The sequence below is a fragment of the Octopus sinensis genome, linkage group LG10 (genome assembly GCF_006345805.1).
Source record: "Octopus sinensis linkage group LG10, ASM634580v1, whole genome shotgun sequence".
Classification (NCBI taxonomy): Eukaryota; Metazoa; Mollusca; class Cephalopoda; order Octopoda; family Octopodidae; genus Octopus; species Octopus sinensis.
In genome coordinates, this window is record NC_043006.1 from 11,424,623 (window position 1) to 11,448,168 (window position 23,546).

General features: G+C 40.9%; 1 protein-coding gene across 5 annotated transcripts in view; it reads left to right on the top strand.

Moving 5' to 3' along the window:
* LOC115216559 (aminopeptidase O-like) overlaps nt 1-23,546 on the top strand; it is a 53,200-nt gene that overhangs the window by 19,951 nt on the left and 9,703 nt on the right. Inside the window, exons 8-13 of one of the 5 annotated variants that reach the window (XR_005000867.1) lie at nt 1,627-1,720; nt 8,229-8,336; nt 15,990-16,030; nt 17,962-18,029; nt 20,323-20,382; nt 23,176-23,256. Coding sequence is in view for 1 of the 5 variants with exons in the window: in XM_036506281.1 (XP_036362174.1) it covers nt 1,627-1,720; nt 8,229-8,336; nt 15,990-16,030; nt 17,962-18,025; nt 20,323-20,382; nt 23,176-23,256 (448 nt within the window). In the remaining 4 variants the exon portion in view is untranslated. The remainder of the gene's footprint in view (nt 1-1,626; nt 1,721-8,228; nt 8,337-15,989; nt 16,031-17,961; nt 18,030-20,322; nt 20,383-23,175; nt 23,257-23,546) is intronic. The other 4 variants (XR_005000869.1, XR_005000868.1, XM_036506281.1 and 1 more) reach the window with 4 other exon arrangements.

Genomic DNA, 23,546 nt, shown 5'->3' on the forward strand with positions numbered 1-23,546 from the left:
CTGCACCAGGCCAGTCAGATCTGGCAGTGTTTCTACAGCTGGATGCCCTTCCTAACGCCAACCACTCCGAGAGTGTAGTGGGTGATTTTATGTCCCACCGACACAGGTGCCAGATGAGGCTGGCGAACGGCCACGCTTGGATGGTGTTTTTTTTATGTGCCACCAACACAGGTGCCAGACGAGGCTGGCGAACAGCCACGATCGGATGGTGTTTGTTACGTGCCCACAGCACGGAGGCCAGTCGATGCGGTACTAGCTACGGCCACGTTCGGATGGTTTTCTTATGTGCCACCGGCACTGGTACCACAAAGATACAAATTCCATTGATGTTCATCTATTTTGATTTGGTTTGATTTTAGTTTGATTTTCACTTGCCTCCACAGGTCTTCACAAGTGTCACAAGAAGGAAGGTATGCACAGGTGGACTGACTACGTCCCAGGTAGGGACCACGGGTTATGGCCTCACTAGTCTTGCCGGGTCTTCTCACGCACAGCATACTTCCATAGGTCTCGGTCTCTAGTCATTTCCTTGGTGAGACCTAAAGTTCGAAGGTCGTGCTTCACCACCTCGTCCCAGGTTTTCCTGGGTCTACCTCTTCCACAGGTTCCCTCAACTGCTAGGGTGTAGCACTTTTGCACACAACTATCTTCAGCCATTCTCGTCACATGACCATACCAGTGCAGCCGTCTCTCTTGCACACCACAACTGATGCTTCTTAGGTTCAACTTTTCTCTCAAGGTACTTACACTCTGTCGATTATGAACACTGACATTACACATCCATCGGAGCATACTGGCTTCATTTCTTGCGAGCTTACGCATATCCTCAGCAGTCACGGCCCATGTTTCACTACCATGTAGCATGGCTGTACATACATATGCGTCATACAGTCTGCCTTTTACTCTGAGCGAGAGGCATCTTGTCACCAGCAGGGGTAAGACTTCTCTAAACTTTGCCCAGGCTATTCTTACTCTAGCCATTACACTTTCAGCACACCCACCCCAACTACTGACTTGGTCACCTAGGTAGCGGAAGCTATCAACTACTTCTAGTTTGTCTCCCTGGAACGTGGTAGAAGTTGGTCTCTGCACATTTCCAGTGTTTATTGCTCCTGAGCATCTGCCACAGACAAAAATTATTTTCCTAGTTAGCCTTCCTTTGACATTGCTGCACCTCTTATGTCCATAGCTTACACTTGGTGCACCTTATAGAGTTTCTACCTACACGTTTTTTACAGATCAAGCAGGGCCATCTACCTGAAGTCGTTTGTGATTGGTCCATACAAATCCCCAATTTTTCAGTTAGAGGGCTTGCACTTTCTATGGTCATTCAAAACCATCCAAGGGTGGTCGTGCACATCTTTACATTCCCCCAGTCACCCCACAAAGCCATTAAAAAAATCAATAGAAGTGACTTTTTTGTGAATTTTCTATCCAAAACCCAATCAAAATGCCCGAAACTTGATACGCTAATTGTGTGCACGCATGCAGCTGTATATGCACTATGACCCAGCAACTAATAAGATGCTAGGATCAGTTCTATTAACTATAATCCTTCATTACTTGTATCATCTGTGGTCCCAAGGAAGAAATTTACATTTCTTTTGTCTTACCATATAATTTCAGACCAAACAGGGAAGTTCCTGAAGAGAAGAAAACTAATTATATTAAAAATGGTATGAACCCTGAGAAAAAATGCATGCAAGTACATTATTTAAAAGTAAGTTAATTCCTTATATTCTTTAAATGGTTTCATTTGTTCATTTCATTAAATCGTCAAATAAATTTGGTTTCTTTTTTCCATTATTTTAATTTTGAATTTCATTAACAATTTTAACAATTCAGTCAATAATATAAAATTATTAACCATCTTACAAACAATAACTCTGAGCACCTTTTCAAACTCCACCTGTCTAACACCCATGGACATGTTTACAAAGCCAGAAAACAGCACAGCTCCCATGACTTTCGGAAACATTTTTTCATGCTAAGAGTTGCTGAAGCATGGAACAAACTACCGGCATCAGTTGTTAGTTGTCGGAGCACTGCATCCTTCAAAACTTCCATGCTTCCTGAGATTCACCAACACTACACCTGATTTTCTCCCCTCCATACACACGCAAGCATGTATCTGACTCATACACTGTTCACTTCCCAGACATTTGTACATTACTGCATATGCTTTATATGCACTTTTGACAAGTTGTGGTGCACCTGAGCACTGTATACAATAATTTCATTATCATTATATTATTATTATTATATTCTCTTTCGTTGTTCATTACTTCTTACTAATGTTCCACTAATTGGTTTGTCAATGCCTTGATGGTAGAAATCACCAGGTCTTGACTTAAATCTTTAAACCGTGTTTTCAGTTCCGCGTCATTGTTGAATCAAAGCACCTTGTAGAGCTTTCCTTCTGAGCTCTTGAATAGCATTTTTGGTCAAATTAGCAATATGGAAGAGGGATAGGGGTGACTGTTGTTGTTTTGAAGAAGCTCACTATGTTGCCAGTTGAATCATTTCAGCTGGGTTGCCCATTGAGTGAAGGGGACAGGCAACAGTAATATGAGAGCACCTGTTATGCCAGTTCTCTTGCAGATTGGCATGGACCCTCATAGATGACCTTGTACAGTTGGTCCTTATTGGACTGAACCTGTGAGCCTGGATGCAGAGAGTCTGTGAGGTTGAATTTCCCCTCATCATCATCATCATCATTTAACGTCCGTTTTCCATGCTAGCATGGGTTGGACGGTTCGACCAGGGTCTAGAAGCCATGTAGACTGCACCAGGCTCCAGTTTCTACAGCTGGATGCCCTTCCTAACGCCAACCACTCCGTGAGTGTAGTGGGTGTTTTTTACATGCCACCGGCACAGGGGCCAGAGCAGGCTGGCAAACGGCCACGATCAGTTGGTGCTTTTATGTGTCACCAGCACAGGTATCATAACTACAATTTCCATTTGAATTTTTATTTGATGTTGATGTACTTGACTCAACAGGTCTCCTCAAGAACAGCGGGTCACTCTACGATCCAAGGTTAGCACAGCAGGCCGTCCTGCAAGCCATGAACTCACTTCATTTGTCGGGTCTTCGAAGTCACAGCATATCTCCAGAGGTTTCAGTCTTTCGTCATAGCCTCTGTGAGACTCAAAGTATGAAGGTCATGCTTGATTACTTCATCCTATGTCTTCCTGGGCCTACCTCTACCCTGGATTATTTTCCCTCCTTGATTAAAAACCATTCTCTACAGTTCTTTCAGTAATATTGCCTTCTCCAAACATACCACATATGTCTTGAGTGGCTTTGGTAGCTATGGAACCTCAACTGAAAGCAAAGAGAAACAGGTATTGAAAAAGCTCATTTTTCTTTTTTGAACTTGGTACTCTTTCTCTCTCCCTCTCTCTCTCTTTCTCTCTCTCCCTCTCTCTCTCTCTCTCTCTCACCATATACCTCCTCTATAGCAAAACACCTGTTTCTGTCTCTCCGTCACACTCGAACTGTTCACCTGACACAAGATTACCCTCAATGCCCCTTCTCCTCTCAAAGGATCTTTGTCTTGCATGTTACTTAGTAACCTTACCACTGTTAGTGCCATATCTCATTTAAAAAGTCATCATCATCATCATCATCATCATCGTTTAATGTCCACTTTCCATGCTAGCATGGGTTGGATGGTTTGACTGAGGGCTGGCAAACCAGATGGCCGCACCACGCTTCAATCTTGATTTGGCAGAGTTTCTACAGCTGGATGCCCTTCTTAACACCAACCACTCCGAGAGTGTAGTGGGTGCTTTTTACATGCCACCGGCATGGGGGCCCATTAAAAAAAGTGTTAAAATTTTAACAAATTTCAAAAATGAACAAAAGTTGTAGAAGAATGGCGCTAAAAAAAACCCCATAAAACACTACAATAAAAATATTTTTCATGATTATTCAAATAACATCGGAAAGAAATGAAGATATTTATCAGACAACCGAATACGTCCATTTTTCATTGTTGGTATGAGTTAGGTGAATACATTAATGAGGCATTGATTTGTAGCTGGATATCTTCCCTTCCTGTTGCTAAATCGTACTTATTTTCAAGTAAGGGATCATTTATTTTTACACATCTTTGAAGGTGTGAAGCAAGCAGACAATTTGTCAGCAGTAGTGATGACAACAGCACTGAATATAGTGGGTGTCTTTTGTAGAAAGCAAATGTAACCACACACGCTCTCACACACACACACTCACATGTATGCACACGTACATATAATGGGCTACTTTCATTTTCCATCTACCAAATTTGCAGGGCTGTACTTGCCTCCTCAGACAAAATTTAAAAACAAGAAACTGAGATAGGTGCTGGAGTGGCTGTGTGGTAAGTAGCTTGCTTACCAGCCACATGGTTCTGGGTTCAGTCCCACTGCATGGCACCTTGGGCAAGTGACTTCTACTATAGCATCGGGCTGACCAAAGCTTGTAAGTGGATTTGGTAGACAGAAACTGAAAGGAGTCTGTTGTATATATGTATATATATATGTGTGTGTGTGTTTGTGTGTCTGTTTGTACCCCCAACATCACTTGACAACTGCTGCTGGTTTGTTTACGTCCCCATAACTTAGCGGTTCGGCAAAAGAGACCGGTGGAATAAGTACTAGGCTTACAAAGAATAAGTCCTGGGGGTCGATTTGCTCGACTAAAAGCAGTGCTGCAGCATGGCCACAGTCAAATGACTGAAACAAGTAAAAAGAGTAAAGAGATAATTGCAAAAAAAAAGAAAAGAACAGGAAAAATTATCCTGTTTTCAACTTACTGTATGTCATAGGTTGCCATATAATGAAATGGTGAAAATTTTCCAAGATCGTATCCCTGGTATGTATGAGGCATGGTTCAAAGAATTCAAATATCCATTTTTCTACAAAACACAGTGATCATCATCATCGTTTAACGTCCGATTTCCATGCTAGCAAGAGTTGGATGGTTTGACTGGGGTCTGGGAAGCCAGGAGGCTGCACCAGGCCCAGTCTGATCTGGTAATGTTTCTACAGCTGGATGTCCTTCCTAACGCCAACCACTCCATGAGTGTAGTGGGTGCTTTTTACGTGCCACCAGCACAGGTGCCAGACGGGGCTGGCAACAGCCACAATCGGTTGGTGCTTCTTACATGCCACCGGCACGGAAGCCAGTCAAGGTGGCGCTGGCATCAATCATGTACGGATGGTGCTTTTTACGTGCCACTAGCTCAGGTGCCAGGGGAGGCTGGCAATGGTCACGATCGGTTGCTGCTTTTTACGTGCCACCAGCACGGCAGCCAGTCAAGGCGGCGCTGGCATCGGCCATTAAGTCAACTTATTGTGTTTTGTTGGAGGACAGCACTATAACAGAAGACACTTACCCAAACCAAAATACTGTACTGTGGGATTAAACCTATAACCATTCGCTTCAGAAGAAAACTTTTGAAACACACATCCATGCCTGTGTCTGTACTTATTTGTGTTTATTTAATGATATTAGGTCCATTTATGCTTATAAAAAAAACAACAAAAAATCTTATATTTTCGTTATTTTTTTGTGCCCTTCCATCTTTGGGTCTCACGTAAGCATTGACGTGTGACAGACCTTTCGCAATATATTGTACTTGAGAAGACCTGCCAAGCCAAGAGAGATTGCAATTGTGGCTGATGCCTGTGTTTCGTAACTGTCACCTGTGCCGGTGGCACGTAAAAAGCACCCACTACACTATTGGAGTGGTTGACATTAGGAAGGGCATCCAGTTGTAGAAACCCTGTCAAATCAGATTGAACCTGGTACAGCTCCCCAGCTTACCAGTTTCCAGTCCAACCGTCCAACCCATGCCAGCATGGAAAACAGACAGTAAATGACGACGATGATGATGGCGATATTACCAACCGTTTTTCCTGGAAAACTCTTTTGCTTGTTTTGCAATATGCTTGCGATGAAGATAATATTTCCACAAAGGATTATGGTCGGGTCGCTCAGGGTTCTCTCCCTTACCTTTTAACTATTGTCCATGGCAGTCTGGCACTCTGTTGGTTATTATGACAATGAAGGTTCCAATTGATCCGATCAACAAAAACAGCCTGCTTGTGAAATTAACATGCAAGAGGCTGAGCACTCCATAGCCACGCATACCTATTTCATTACTACCCACAAGGGGCTAAACGCAGAGAGGACAAACAAGGACAGATAAACAGATTAAGTCAATTATATCGACCCCAGTGCATAACTTGTACTTAATTTATCTACCCTGAAAGGATGAAAGGCAAAGTCGACCTCAGCGGAATTTGAACTCAGAAGGTAAAGACAGATGATATAACTATTTCTTTACTACCCACAAGGGACTAAACATAGAGTGGACAAACTAGGACAGACAAACGGATTAAGTTGCTTACATCGACTCCAGTGCGTAACTGATACTTAATTTATGGACCCTGAAAGGATGAAAGGCAAAGTCGACCTCAGTGGAATTTGAACTCAGAATGTAACGGCAGACGAAATACGGCTACACATTTCGCCCGGCGTGCTAATGGTTCTGCCAGCTCACCACCCTTAACTTGGTTCTCAGGGAGATTCAGCATGTCACAGAATGCGACAAGGCTGGCCCTTTGAAATACAGGAACAACTCATTTTTTTTTCAGTTGAGTATTCTGGAGCAATGTGTAATAATGCGTCTTGCTTAAGGACACTACGCACCACCAGAAAACGATCTCATGACCTTCCGACTGTGAGCCAAATACCCTAACCATTAAGATACACACCATCACTTCAAGCCAGTTTACTATATGGCTCAGAAACATGGACGTCATCAAAGAAGCTTGAGAGGCGGCTGGATGGAACTTACACTCGCCTCCTTATGAGAGCTCAAAAGCTCTCGTGGAAGCATCATCCAACCAAAGTACAAATATATGGGAAGCTACCACCTGTATCATCTCTTGTGAAAGATAGAAGAGTCCAGTTTGCTGGACATTGTTGTAGAGCTGAAAACGAGGTAATTTCTACTCTTCTCCTCTGGAAGCCATCTGCTCACGATACCAGAGGGCGCACACTCTCCTACCCTGATGTAATCTCCAGAGATACAGGCATCCAGCAACAGGACCTCCGTACTGCTATGATGGACCGTGAAGTCTGGCGTAACATAGTAAATTCCATTGTCTCGACCACGGTCGAACAATGATGATGACAACTGAAATCATAAGCAACACTCTGAGATCTGTTTTGTGGATGTTGGTGTGGGTTTATTTCAGCCTAAAACTGTTCCCCTATATCAGTGTAACATACATGCTGCATACACGTCTGACAGGGAGCTGGAATGCAAAGGCTCTCAAGCACTTTGACTTTGTATTGCTTTGGAAATCTTTATTACCAGTATTTTAGCAATCAGTTTTCTACGTTTGCATGAGTCAGACAAAATTTGTTAGGGCAGATTTTCTGAGGTTGGATACCCTAACCTATTTCCAAGCAAGATACTATTTACCCCGGTGGCTCATAAAAAGCACCCACTACACCCTCGGAGTCGTTGGCGTTAGGAAGGGCATCCAGCTGTAGAAACTCTGCCAGATCAAGATTGGAGCCTGGTGCAGCCATCTGGTTCACCAGCCCTCAGTCAAAATCGTCCAACCCATGCCAGCATGGAAAGTGGACGTTAAACGATGATGATGACGGCGGCGGCGACGACGACAACGACAACCACGACCAGATATGTTTTTATAGAATATTGGAGATGAATGACATTGCCTGTATGACAGTGACGCTCGTTTATAAATATACATGTAAGAAGCTTTTCATGTATGCGTCCGCGTGCGCACACACACACCACACTCACACACACACACCACACTCACACACACACACACAGATACATGCATGACAATCTTATTTCAGTTCCTGTTTATCAAATCTATTCACAAAGATTTGATTGTCTCAGTGTTAGAGTAGAAGACACATGCCAAAGGTGCCATGCAATGGGACTGAACCCAGCACCATAGATGTGCAGGAATATCAGTTTGCATCTGACTTTAGCTTTTGATCAGCTGTCAAGGTGTTCCCCTAAGTTTAGAAGGCGGTTCCTGCAGTGGCTGCTGCTGCTATTTTATTCAATCATATATTTTATTGATAAGCTTTCATTCATGTCATTTTCTGCTTGTGTGTGTGCATATGCACACACACACACACACACATACACACACACACTGATATTTATCATTCATTTTGTTTTTTTCAGGGTTATTTCCTTCTCAGGTACCTTGCACAAATCGTCGGAATGGAACAGTTTCAGGATTTCCTCAGAGTTTATGTCACTAAGTACCATGGTCAACTTGTGACCTCTCAGGTAAAGAATTGACATAAAATATTTGTTACTGATTGCATATAGACATCCTTGTTACTTATTTGCTTTTTATTCACCTTACTTCGAGCAGTGTGCAGGCGCGTGGCTTAGTGGTTAGGGTATCAGCACCATGGTCATAAGATTGTGGTTTCGATTCCTGGACTGGGTGATGCGTTGTGTTCTTGAGCAAAACACGTCATTTCATGTTGCTCCAGTCCACTCAGCTGGCAAAAATGAGTAACACTGCAATGGACTGGCGTCCCATCCACCTGGGGAACACATACGACATAGAAACCGGGAAACTAGGCTCATGAGCCTGGCTAGGCTTTAAAAAGGGCGCATTTATTTATTTTTACTTTGAGCAGTGCAGATAATACCAGACTGACTTGGTGCCTCAACTTAAGTACTTAATTCAACTGAATCATAATTATTTTATATATATATATATATGTGTGTCTGTGGAGGCACAATGGCCCAGTGGTTAGGGCAGCGGACTTGCGGTCGGAGGATCGCAGTTTCGATTCTCAGACCGGGCGTTGTGAGTGTTTATTGAACGAAAACACCTAAAGCTCCATGAGGCTCCGGCAGGGGATGGTGGTGATCCCTGCTGTAATCTTTTACCGCAACTTTCTCTCACTCTTTCTTCTGTTGGCCTGTTTGCTTAGCCTGCAGGGTGGCGTCATTTGAAGGCTAAAACAATGCAAAGCGCATTGTGACCAGTGATGTGTAGCAACATCTGATAGCCTGGTTGGTCACGGATATATATATATATATATACTGATTTTCCATTACATAATTCTTTCACAGCTGCAAGGCCTCCTTATTAGGGTTGATTAAACAGATCTATGTCAGTTCATAGTCAGTTCATTAAATGTGTTGATGGCTTTTATAATTCACTGAGACAAAGGGGTATCAAAGACTTTGTTTTCATGCTATATATACCCAGATGCGACTAAGTTCATCAGTACCCATTTTACCCCATTCACTGCAGCCACCTCACAACTCCTGTCTAACCATCTGTCACACTCTCATAAACTTACCTACTTGCCTGCCCGTTCTGTTCTTTTACCTCTGTTCTCTCTTATTTTTACCTTGTACGTGAATGGTATGCTCTCTCTCTCTCTCTCTCTCTTTTTCTCTCTCTTTCTCTCCAGCTGAGGAAGCCTTACATCTAAAACCCTAAAAGTTTTTGGTCAAGTTAAAAGATCCACTAAAGACCTACCCAATGTTTGTCTTGCATCATCATCATCATCACCATCATCACCATCTTCATCATAATCATCATCATCATTTTAGTGCTAACTTCTCCATCTTGCATGAAATAGAATTTATTGAGGCAGATTTTCTATGGCTGGATGCTCTTCCTGTCACCAGTCCTCATTCTGTTTCCAAGCAAGGTAATATTTCTCCATAGCTGGACATGTTTTCACGGAAGATTAGATGCAAGGGACATCGTTTGTATGATGGTGACTTTTGTTTACAACTATTGCACAAGGACAAAACAAGGAAATACAAATACTCACACACACGCACAATCACACACCCTACATACATGCATGCATGTACATGTGTATGTATGTATGTATGTATGTTTTCCTATGATGCTGACATGCAGTGTCTGTGCAAGACCCTGCGTCAGTAAAGCTGGACTCAAGAGTCATCTTCATAGTCATAAAGTGAGACCGATGATTGATAACCAGGCTGGTGGTGGTGGTGCTACACACCATACTAATCATATCTGTCAAGCATGTGGAAGAGAGTGTAATTCGGCAGGAGGACTTAAACGACATGCAAAGGTACATGAAGCCCAGTTACAACTACAGCCGGCTATTGCCGGTAAAGGTTTTAGCTGCCAATTCTGTACAAGACATTGTAGATCTTTAGCTGGGCTAAAAAGTCACATTCGATTACAGCACCAATAACTGTTAAGCTTCGTGCAATGGCCATATTCGATAACGAGGGGGCAGCCATCATGTATGTATGTATGCATGCATGTATGCAATGTATATATGTACACATATATGATGGGTGCTTTGCAGTTTCTGCCAATTAAATTCAGGTTGTGGTCAGTGCCCCAGGCTATAACAGAAGACATTTGTTCAAATTGTCATACAGTGGGACTAAACCCGAAACCACTTGGTTTAGAAGCAAACTTTTGAGCCACACAACCACTCCTGCACCTAAATGTAAAATGGTTGTAAAGCATTAGAGGTGGGTTTGACCTGAACAAGTAAAAGGGTAATGAGTAAAGATCCCCTTTGATCACGACACAGTCCATGAGATTGAACCTTGAAAGTTACCCTCAGAGGTTCAAGTCCGGGCAAGGTTGTTTATGGAAGACCAACTGTCACCCATGCATACCTGCCACCCCACACCACTGATGTTATCTAAGGGAAAGGCAAAGGTCGATACAGCTTGGCACCAGTGATGCTGCAACTCATTTCTACAGCTGAGTGAACTTGAGTAATGTGAAATAAAGTGTCTTGCTCAAGAACACAACACGCAGCCCGGTCCGGGATTCGAACTTACTACCTCACTAGTTGTAAACCTGATGCTTTAACCACTGAATCATGCACATTCACTGACCTGAACAAGTAACCCATTATAAACCCTTACCAGTAAAGACAAGGATAAATGGATTGCACTTTCATGTCCAATCTGAAAATTTGTCTGTCTGTTTGTTTGTCTGTCCATCTGTCAGTCCGATCGGTCAACTTGCCAGCGCCATATAAAGAGCTCTCCTGCTGACACCACATAGAATAGCACCCATGCTGGTGCCATGTATAAAGCACCCATGCTGGAGCCATATAAAAAGTACTTAGTACTGTCTGTAAAGCAGTTGGTGTTAGGAAGGTCACCCAGCAGTAGAAACCATGCAAAAGCAGACAACTAGAACCTGGTACAACACTCTGGCTTGCCAGCTCTTGTCAAACCGTCCAAACCATGCCAGCATGGAAAACGGATATTAATGATGATGATGATGATGATGATGATGAGGTTCTTACTTAGGCTTAAGACCTGAAATTTTGAGGGAAGCGAGGAGCAATCAATACCTATTTCTTTACTACCCACAAGGAGCTAAACACAGAGAGGACAAACAAGGTCAGACAAACGGATTAAGTCGATTATATCGACCCCAGTGCGTAACTGGTACTTAATTTATCGACCTTGAAAGGATGAAAGGCAAAGTCAACCTCGGCGGAATTTGAACTCAGAACGTAACAGCAGACGAAATACCTATTTCTTTACTACCCACAAGGGGCTAAAGAGGACAAACAAGGACAGACAAACGGATTAAGTCGATTACATCGACACCAGTGCATAACTGGTACTTAAGTTATCGACCCCGAAAGGATGAAAGGCAAAATTGACCTCGGCGGAATTTGAACTCAGAACGTAGCAGCAGAAGAAATACCTATTTCTTTACTACCCACAAGAGGCTAAACACAGAGAGAACAATTAAGAAAAGACAAATGGATTAAGTCGATTATATCGACCCCATTGCGTAACTGGTACTTATTTAATTGACCCCAAAAGGATGAAAGGCAAAATCGATCTTGGCAGAATTTGAATTCAGAATGTAGTGGCAGACGAAATACCGCGAAGCATTTCGCCCAGCGTGCTAATGCTTCTGCCAGCAATCAATACCATTGACCTTAATGCTTGACCAGTACTTTATTTTTGTGACCCTGAAAGAATAAAAAAAAAAAAAAAACGAAGTTAGCTTTAGTAGGAATTGAACTCAGAATGTAAAGATCTGGAATAATTGTCACTAGAGGTTGACAAATGAGCTACACATGAATATCAAACTACTGGATTAAACATATGATGTAAAAAAAGAAGAAAAGGAAAAGGGATTTTCTTCTTTGTGTAATCTTATCTTGAATATTTCTGATTCAAAATAAATTTTTGAAAAATCCTCAGATCTTAAGAGAAATTATTTAAGCGGATAACAATGCAGTAAAGGATTGTAAAATTTAATGAACAAGGAAATAGAGAAATAAAAGTAGAATATATATATGCGTGTATGTATAGAAAGAGAGCTAGCTGTTAGCTCCTGTAATCCTTTAGTATCAGCTATTTATGATTTGAGTTTGTTTGCTTATCTAAAAAGATTGATAAATATCTAATAATTTATGATTATTAGAGATTTGATTCTCTTGGTCCAATATCTAGACATGTTTGAAAACTGGGTTGTTGGATGAATTTTATAAATATTTTTTGTTTTAATTTTTTTGGTTATTACAATATGATTTAGTGCAGATTAGAGAAAAAGTATTTTATGTTGTATGATATGAAAGTTAAATCTATTGATATATATCTATATATATATATATATATAAATAAGTTGGGTGTGTGGTTAAGAACTTTGCTTTTCGTCCATGTGGTTTCATGTTCAATCCCACTATACAGCATCTTGGGTGAGTGTTTTTATTATGGCTCTTGTTGACCAAAGCTTTGTAAGTGAATTTCAGAAATGGTAAACTGAAAGAAGCCTATTCTTTCTCTCAATATCTCTCTCTCCCTCTCTTATCATCATCATCGTTTAACGTCTGCTTTCCATGCTAGCATGGGATGGACAATTTGACTGAGGACTGGCGAACCAGATGGCTGTACCAGGCTCCAATCTTGATCTGGCAGAGTTTCTACAGCTGGATGCCCTTCCTAATGCCAATCATTTCGAGTAGTAGATGCTTTTATGTGCCACCAGCACGGGGGCCAGTCAGGTGGTACTGGCAACGACCATGCTCAAATGTTTTTTCATGTGCCACCAGCACACACACACATATATGTGAAGGCACATGGCCTAGTTGTTAGAGCAACGAACTCGCGGTCGAGGGATCGTGGGTTCAAGTCTCAGACCAGGTGATGTGTATGTTTATGAGCGAAAAACCTAAGCACCACGCGGCTCCAACAGACGGTAATGGCAAAACTTCTGCTGACTCTTTCGCCACAGCTTTCTCTCACTCTTTCCTCCTGCATCTTGCAGCTCACCTGCGATGGACTGGCATCCCGCCCAGGTGAGGAACCTATACGCCAAGAAACCGGGAAACCGGCCCTTATGAGCCAGGCATGGCTTGAGAAGGAACAAACAAAAAAAAACATATATATATATATATATATATAGGCGCAGTAGTGGCTGTGTGGTAAGTAGCTTGCTAACCAACCACATGGTTCCGGGTTCAGTCCCACTGCGTGGCATCTTGGGCAAGTGTCTTCTGCTATAGCCCCGGGCCGACCAATGCCTTGTGAGTGGATTTGGTAGATGGAAACTGAAAAGAAGCCTGTCGTATATGTGTATATATATATGTGTGTGTGTGTATGTGTTTGTCCCCCTAGCATTGCTTGACAACCGATGCTGGTATGCTTACGTCCCCGTCACTTAGCAGTTCGGCAAAAGAGACCGATAGAATAAGTACTGGGCTTACAAAGAATAAGTCCCAGGGTCGATTTGCTCGACTAAAGGCGGTGCTCCAGCATGGCCGCAGTCAAATGACTGAAACAAGTAAAAGAGTATATATATGTACATTCGTAAATATTGAATAATGAGAATGAGTGCTCAGCACTGCATTGGTGGATAAAACTTCTTTATTTGTGTCTTAAGACTACCATTGACTTCATGTTAAGAACATATCCCAACAATTCTTCATGTTTTAATCTAAAATGGAGATGAACACCAGTGTTTCTAACTGACCAACTTGAAGAATTGTTGAGATATTTTCTTTCCATGAAACCAATGGTAGTCTTAATACACAAATAAAGTATATGTGTGTGTGTGAGGTGCGTGCGTGCGCACACACACCTACACACTATTTATATATCTGTTACTAATAGTTTTATGCTGTGGGAACACTATAATTCAGCAGATTTATATGTCATGCCTTGTGTCTTAACACAGATTGACTTTGAACTCTGCTTTGCATGTGCACTAAGTTTTAATGTTCTAGCTCACATCTGCTGTTTATAGCAGTGCTTGGAAGGAAGGTGTGTAGCATGGCTGCAGTCAAATGACTTAAGCAAGTAAAAGAATAAAAAATATTACAGTAAAATATTACAGTAAAATATTATAGTAAAATGTCATATCTTTGTCCTTATAAAGTTGGTGTTTGGAACATGTATTAACATGAAATCTTGAAAAGATTTAATTTAACCCTTTAGCATTGAGATTACAAGTAGTCCAACATCACATGCAATTACTTCACAGTCTAGAATTAGCAGCATGTAATGTTGGACTGCTTGATAATCCTAGTAAAACCAAGCCCATTACTCTCAATCTACAAAGATCTGTTGCTGACATCAGGTGAGGTCCCATCAATCAAGTTGATGATTTCATATAACTTGGTTCTGAGTTAGTCTGAACTTAAAAGGATGTAACGACTTGGATAACCAAAGCATAGTTGGCCCTTAGCAAACTGGATGTTGTCTGGAAATCAATCCTCTCAGGCAGCCTTATGAAGAACTAGCACTATGACCCGGCAACACCGGGTCATAGTGCTAGTACATGCATATTCAGCTGCGTGCGTGCACACATACACACGAGTACTGTCCAAATCTCCGACCAATCACATACAGCTAGCTGGCATTCAATTGGCATATCATGTTTCAGGCATTTTGATTGGGTTTTGCATAGAAAATTCATAAAAAAGTCACTTCTATTGATTTTTTAATGGCTTTGAGGGCTGACTGGGGAAATGTAAAGATGTGCACGACCACCCTTGGACGGTTTTGAATGACCATAGAAAGTGCAAGCCCTCTAACAGAAAATTTGTGGATTTGTATAAAGAACACACACACACACACACACATTTTGCCGTTTATATATATACAGATTTTTTTCCATACAACAGCAGAGTTAGTCCTTTTATTTGGAGTAACAGCCTGGATGCTTACCAAAAAAAAAAACTCTGAAGACCTCCCTCAAGTAATGCAGGACTGTGATAGATGGCATGTGCTGGTTAAAAATGTCCAAGCAAGCTCAACCAGATGCTGATGATGGTGATGATTAAGACTACTCTGTAAAATGTAACGCTTATTTAGAATTAATCATATATTAGGTCATACATTCAAGATTTCAGTGATGTGATTGTTTAGTTTTAGAACGGCATTGTAAAGGTAGATATGAGAGGCCAGATTGACTGGTTTGGATATAAAACAAGTAGAGTATCTGAGCAAGATATGGTCATTTTAAATGCTAAAGGGTTAAATCACTTTAACCCTTTTGTTACCATACTTCTGTTGGATTTTTTTTTATTTATGCGCCCTTTTCAAACCTAGCCAGGCTCATGGGCCCGGTTTCTATGGCATATATGTTCCCCCCATCTGGACGGGACACCAGTACACTGCAGCGTTACTCAAGAAAGAATGAAAGAAAGTTGTGGCGAGAGAGTACAACAGGGCTCGCCATCACCCTCTGTCGGAACCTCATTGGAGCTTCAGGTGTTTTCGTCCAATAAACACACAACGCCCGGCCTGGGAATTGAAACCATGATCCTCCGACTGCAAGTCTGCTACCCTAACCACTGGGCCATTGCACCTCTGTTGGATTACAATTGCATTATTTTGATTAATTTTGAAAGGAATGAAGAATTTGGACATTAAAATGATGATGATGATACTTTAATATATTTTAAAGTTTTAACTATTTTCTTGTTTTAGGATTTCCTCAAATTATTATTTGATGTCTTCCCTAATTTAAGGTATGTGTTTAAAAGTTTAATTTTACGCTTTTGTTTTTTCTATATTCCCAAAGTTTTTTTTTTTTTGTTTAAAACTTTCTATTTAATCCTTTTTTGTTTCTGTATTTCTGACAAAATACACTGCTTTTAAATTAATTTTGTAAAAATAAACAATTTATTAAAAGAACTTTGTTGTTATTAAGACAGTGTTTGGAACATAAATCTCAACACAAGATTTTGATAAGAGATGAGACTGATCGCAGCATTTTTTCTATAGCCAGTTGCCCTTCCTGTGGCTGATTCTTAGCTGATTTATAAGTATGGTATTTTCTCTCACTGGCTAGATAGATAGATAAGATGATGGGCTTCTGTACAATTTCCATCTACAAATTTCACTCATAAGGTATTACTTAGCCTAAGGTTGTACTAAAAGAATAGGCAGTGAGCTGGCAGAATCGTAAGCACGCTGGGCAAAATGCTTAGTGGTATTTCGTCTGCCACTACGTTCTGAGTTCAAATTCCATCGAGGTCAACTTTGCCTTTCATCCTTTCGGGGTCAATAAATTAAGTACCAGTTACGCACTGGGGTCGACATAATCGACTTAATCCATTTGTCTGTCCTTGTTTGTCCTCTCTGTGTTTAGCCACTTGTGGATAGTAAAGAAATAGGTTGTACTAAAAGAACCTGGAACCATATTTTTATGAACTGAATTTATTAACACACAGCCATGCTGTATGCATGTGTGTGTGTGTGTGTGTGTGTGTGCATGCATACACACACACACACACACACACACACACACAACACACACATATATAAGGATCTTCAGACTCCTGGTGGTTTGCTGTGCATTAGAAAGCATGTCAAGCTAAATAAAATCATAGCATTAGGAAGGGCATCCAGTGGTAGAAATTGTGCCAAAACAGACAGGGAACCTGGGCAGCTCTTCAGGTGGCCAGTTCTCGTCAAACTGTTCAACCCATGCCAGCATGGAAAACAGATGTTAAGTAATGATGTGATGAAACCCACACACATATATATGTATAGATATATATTTACTCTTTTACTTATTTCAGTTATTTAATTGTGGCCATGTTGGAGCACTGCCTTTAGTCAAGGAAATTGATCCCAGGACTTAATCTTTGTAAGCCTAGTATTTTGCCAAACCACTAAATTATAGGGATATAAACACACCAACATTGGTTGTCAAGCAATGGTGGGGGGGACAAACACAAACACACACACACACACACACACACACATACTTACATACACACACATGATATATGATGGGCTTCTTTAAGTTTCCATCTACCAAATCCACCTACAAGGCCTTTGGTTGACCCGAGGCTATAGTATAAGGCACTTCCCCAAGGTGCCATGCAGTGGGACTGAACCCAGAACCATGTAGTTGGGAAGCAAGCTTCTTACCACATGGTCATGCCATATAGAATAAAGTTAAAATATTGATTTTTTTTTTAATAATGGAGGCACATAAAAGGGCACCATTCGAGCATGATTGTTACCAACGTCGCTTCACTGGCGCCTGTGTCAGTGGCACATGTAAAAGATTCGAGTGAGGTCATTGCCAGTACCACCTGACTGGCCTCCGTGTAGGTGTCATGTAAAAAGCACCCACTACACTCACGGAGTGGTTGGCGTTAGGAATGGCAACCAGCTGTAGAAACTCTGCCAGATCAAGATTGGAGCCTGGTGCAGCCAACTGGTTGCCAGCCATCAGTCAAAACCATCCAACCCATGCTAGCATGTTAAACGATGATGATGATGATGATGATGATGAGGTATTAGGAGTATGATGGAGACTTTTCTGTGAGTCTTGAAAAACTCAACATTTTAATAGGGCCTCTTTTAGTAAATTTTTTGCTGTAAAATTGAAATTTTTCAAATGGAATTTTTCCTTTGAGCTCTCAATTTTCTGTTTTGTTGCTAGTGAAGAAGGTTTAAGCACAACACAGATCTGTACAGAGTGGCTGGATGGAGCAGGTCTTCCAGTGGTAAGTATTTTATTATTTATGTGTGGTAATATTTTGAGGGATTACTTCAACAAAACAAAACAAAACTGGTTTATTTATATTATCTGGCAAACAAAAGCCCTGTGTGTGTGGACATAGAGGGTGTTTGGGCTAAATTAATTTTGTAAAAAATGAACAATTTATTAAAACAACTTTTTTGTTATTAAGAAAGTGTTTGGAACATAAATCTCATGAGATTTTGATGCAAGATGAGAGTGATCGCAGCATTTTTCTATAGCCAGTTGCCCTTCTTGTTGCTGACTCTTAGCTGATTTATAAGTATGGTATTTTCTCTCACTGGCTAGACAGATAGATAAGATGATGGGCTTCTGTACAATTTCCATCAACAAATTTCACTCATAAGGTATTACTTAGTCTAAGGTTGTACTAAAAGAACCTGGAACCATATTTTTATGAACTGAATTTATTAACGCACAGCCATGCTGTATGCATGTGTGTGTGTGTGTGTGTGTGTGTGTGCATGCATACACACACACACACTCCCATATATATATAAGGATCTTCAGATGTTGGACCTCACAGAGGGGATAACAGGGGACCAAGACTCCTGATGGTTTGCAGTGCTTGCCTAAAAGGTAAAGGAAACAGAATATCCCATCCAAAAATAAAAGGTCTTAAAAAAGATACCGACTAGATAAAAGCTAGGAGACAACAGTTAACTCAATGTAGTCACCCTCAGCTTCCACCATGGTCTCAAAATGGTTCTGGAACCTGGTGCATGCATTTCTCTCTGTGTCCATGAGAAGCTCTTCAAAGACCTCCTTGATCTTGGCTACCAGCTTGGCCTTGGTGTTGCAGGCAGAACAGTTGGTTCCTTTCTGAACTGTGCCCCACTCATAGTAATTCATGGGAATACATCCAGGGGAATTAGAAGGCCAGAAATTTGGGTTATGAAGTCATAGAAATTCTCCAACTCTTTCTGGTGGTATGGCATGGGGCTTAATCTTGCTGCCACACGTGTGGCCTTCCAACAGCAATCTCATCCAGCCTGGGTTTGACCACAGGAGCAGCACTCCTAAGGAATGTCACACTTTGGAGGAACTTGGTTTTCATGATGCCCATGTCACATCTTACAGTCTTTACAGTGTTCACAGAGCATTGAGGAGTAGTCATTTTGTTAACATTTTTGGCCCCTCCCTGATTGGATCTTGTGCTGGTGGCATGTAAAAAGAGCATTCTGAATGTGGTCGATGCCAGTGCCCTCTGTGTGAGAGAGAGAGAGAGAGATAGAGTGAGTGAGTGAAGGTGTGTATCATGATGGTTGATGTCTTTTAAGGTACACACACATAGAAAATGTGACGTCATCGTCGTTGTCATCATATAAAATGTTTACGATAGTTGATTTAGGGAAAAGATTATAATGTAAAATTTTGAAATGCAAGTATGTGAATGGAAATTAAATTTAGTTTGTAGCCGAAATAGTACTGAATATTTTGATAGCTCATATGTCAAAATCGGTAACTCGGTTTTGAAATGCATAAGGAATATATATAGATATATATATATTTGTTGAAATAGAAAGATGAATTTTCTTGTTACAGATTATTCAAAAGTTTAACCGATACCTGGGTAGCAAAAATCACAGCAGAAAAAAGCGCGGTTGGAGATAAGACCATTTGGTGTTGTAACCGTGCGTTGGTGCGGATAATTGAAGTTTAATATTATTAGTGAATGGAAGAAATGGAGTTGAACAAAGATTGTACAGAATTCCTTTTATTACATTCTACACATGTTTCAAAGGCCACAAATTTCCAAATTCTGATTAAATAAGGGTACCATATTGTGGCTTTCTCTTCAGGAAAAACAGGAAGAGAAAGCCACAATATGGTACCCTTATTTAATCAGAATTTGGAAATTTGTGGCCTTTGAAACATGTGTAGAATGTAATAAAAGGAATTCTGTACAATCTTCGTTCAACTCCATTTCTTCCATTCACTAGATATATATATATATATATATATAAATTTTTTGGGCCCATGACACTGTGTGGACCCTCAGTAAGGCATGTGTAAAATTTGAATGAAATCGTTCTTGAGTATTAGGGATCCACAAAGACAGACAGACACACAAACAGACACGCATTCTCATCTGTATATTATATATATATATATATATATTATATATATATATATATATATATATATAGATATATATAGATATAGATATATATACACACACACATGTGGTTTTTGATGAAATTTTCCAGTAAAAATTATATTTCTGATGTTTATATATTATATTATATGTATCTATTGCAGCCTTTGCTGGGTTACAAAATACCAACCGAACTAAGTCTTATCAGTGATGTATGCAATCAGGTGAGAACTTCTCTTGACTTTTCACTTTTTTGAACCAATAAAAAGCAAAAAAAAACTGTAATATACATGATTAGAAAAAAAAAAATAGTGTTTGGACTCTGTGAAGATTTGACCCGTTGTTCTTGAGGAGACCTATTGAGTCAAGTACATCAACATCAAAATAAAAATTTTAATGGAAATTATAGTTAAGACACCCGTGCCGGTGACACGTAAAAAGCACCGTCCGAATTTGGCAGATGCCAGCGCCGCCTGGCTGGCGTCCGTTTCGGTGACACGTAAAAGCACCAACCGATTGTGGCCATTTGCCAGCCTACTCTGGCCCCTGTGCCAGTGGCACGTAAAAAACACCCACTACACTTATGGAGTTGTTGGCATCTAGCTGTAGAAACACTGCCAAATCAGACTAGAGCCTGGTGCAGCCTCCATAGCTTCCCAGACCCCGGTCGAACCATCCAACCCATGCTAGCGTGGAAAAACGGACGTTAAATGATGATGATGATGTTTGATGACTTGGGATGGACTGAAAGTTGGAATCGTTTGCTCATTTTGACTGCCGTCGGTGAAAAGGACTCTCACTGCTGGAGATACAGAAAAAGATAGAGACATTGGAAATAAGATGTTATTTCATCTTTGCCCTCTCCATATTTGGACTAGATTACATATGGTCATGTCTGTAAATCCATCCAGTATCATGCTAGACTCCATGAAGGTTTTTCTCTCACAATGCTGAAAAAAACAAAGCTGAGATCGTATGGTGATGTAGCAAGATAGTCTCATCGTCATCATCATCATCATCTACCTTCCATGCTTGCATGGGTTGGACAATTTGACAGGAGCTGGCCCGGCAGAAGACTGCACCAGACTTCTGTGTCTGTTTTGGCTCCTTTGTGTGTTTTGGCATGGTTTCTACTGCTAGATGCAGTGTTGGTGTTAGGAAGTGCATCTAGCTGTAGAAACCATGCCAAAACACACAAAGGAGCCTGGTACAGCTTCTGGCCTTGTCATCTCCATGCCAGCATAGAAAACAGTTATTGAATGATGATGATGATGTCATTCTAAAAATATATTATCTCACCATCAAAATTTTAGAGCAATAAGACAATGCATGATTCATCATCATCATCATCGTTTAGCGTCCGCTTTCCATGCTAGCATGGGTTGGACGGTTCAACTGGGGTCTGGGAAGCCAAAAGGCTGCACCAGGCCCAGTTTGATCTGGCAATGTTTCTACGGCTGGATGCCCTTCCTAACGCCAACCACTCCATGAGTGTAGTGGGTGCTTTTTACGTGCCACCGGCACAGGTACCAGACAAGTCTGGCAAACGGCCACGATCGGATGGTGCTTTTTATGTGCCACCGGCACGGGGGCCAGGCAAGGCTGGCAACGGCCTCTGAATGAATAAGCATTATATTTGACAATGCTAAAGGGTTACATGTGCTTCAAAAGTTTGGTAACAAAAGGGGTTAAAGAAAGAAGTAAGCATACATCACAATAAGGAACAGTTTAAAGATGTTCTTCTCTTAATATTTCGTTTTTGGATTTGGTTTGCAAGATTCTTTATATGAGTTCGTGTTTTGAAGCATATTCTGTTGTGTCTGGGGAAAGTCATTTTCTTTTTGTGCCTTATGATTTAACACACTCACTGGTAAAATTTCCACTTTTTTCTTATTTTTATTTTCCTAAAATTGACTCTCAAGACTATTGAAAAGGTTGCAAGACACAACGAAAATTTTAGGAAAATAAAAATAAGAAATAAGTGGAAATTTTACCGGTGAGTGTGTTAAATCATAAGGCACAAAAAGAAAATGACTCTCCCCAGACACAACTGCTCATAATAGTTTGATCTGAACGTATGTATTCTGTCTTAGTTGAATATAATGGTGGCACATAAGAAGCTCCCTTTGAACATTGGGCCTCATGGAGGTGACAAGTGACTGGCACCGTTGGCAATATGCGTGAAGCCAAGAGAGATTGTAGTTGTGGCTTATGCTAGTGTTATGTAACTGGTACTCATGCCAGTGGCACATAAAAAGCACTTATTACATTCTTGGGGTTGTTGGTGTTAATAAGGGCAATCCACCTGTAGAAACCATGCCAAATCAGACTGGAACTTGGTGTAGTTCTACAGCTTGCCAGTTGTCAAACCATCTGCCCAATCCAGCATGGAGAGCAGATGCTAGATGATGGTGGTGGTGGTGGTGGTGGTGGTGGTGGTGGTGGTGGTGGTGATGCTGATGATGATGATGAATTGCACAGATAATCTCGGTTCATGGAAACTTTGCAGATCACTATATTACATAATGGAGGCACAATGGCCCAGTGGTTAGGGCAGCGGTCTCGCGGTCGGAGGATCGCGGTTTCGATTCCCAGACCGGGCGTTGTGTGTGTTTATTGAGCGAAAACGCCTAAAAGCTCTACAAGGCTCTGGCAGGGGATGGTGGCGACCCCTGTAGTACTTTTTTGCCTCAACTTTTTCTCACTCTTTCTTCCTGTTTCTTGAGTAACGCTGCAATGGACTGGCGTCCCGACCAGCTAGTGGGGAACACATACACCACAGAAACCGGGAAACTGGGCCCATGAGCCTGGCTAGGCTTTCAAAGGGCGCAAAAAGGAAATATTACATAATATGAAATACTAACTTACTAAGATATTTCATGTTGCAGTTTAACCCAGGGCCAGTTTTGCTCAAAGATATTTCGTCCATGGTTGTTCTGTATTGAGTGGGTGGTAAACTCCAGAAAAAAACAAGCAAAACGAAACTTGCACTAATTCTCAAATATTCTAATTTTCAGGTACAGCTTATTGAAAAGCATTGTGCACAAAGGGATTCCAAACCATTGAAAGATTTTATGGATATCCTCAACTTCAAGCCTGTTAGTATACGTTGCCTTATTAATTATGTTTTGTTTTCATTTCATAGGATATGTTTATATTACTAAACTGTTTAGTAATATAAACATTGAGATCTTTTTTAGCAGGTATATGCAAGATTTTCGTGTATGTGTGAAATTTGAAGAAATGAGGATTTTGTATCTGTTAGGTTCTCTTCTAGATTATTTGCATAAATCCTAGCAAGGAATTGAATACAACTTTTCCTCTTCCTCCTCCTTTTTTTATGCAAATTCCACCGGAACTCCTTGATATAATAGAAAAAACCCCAAAC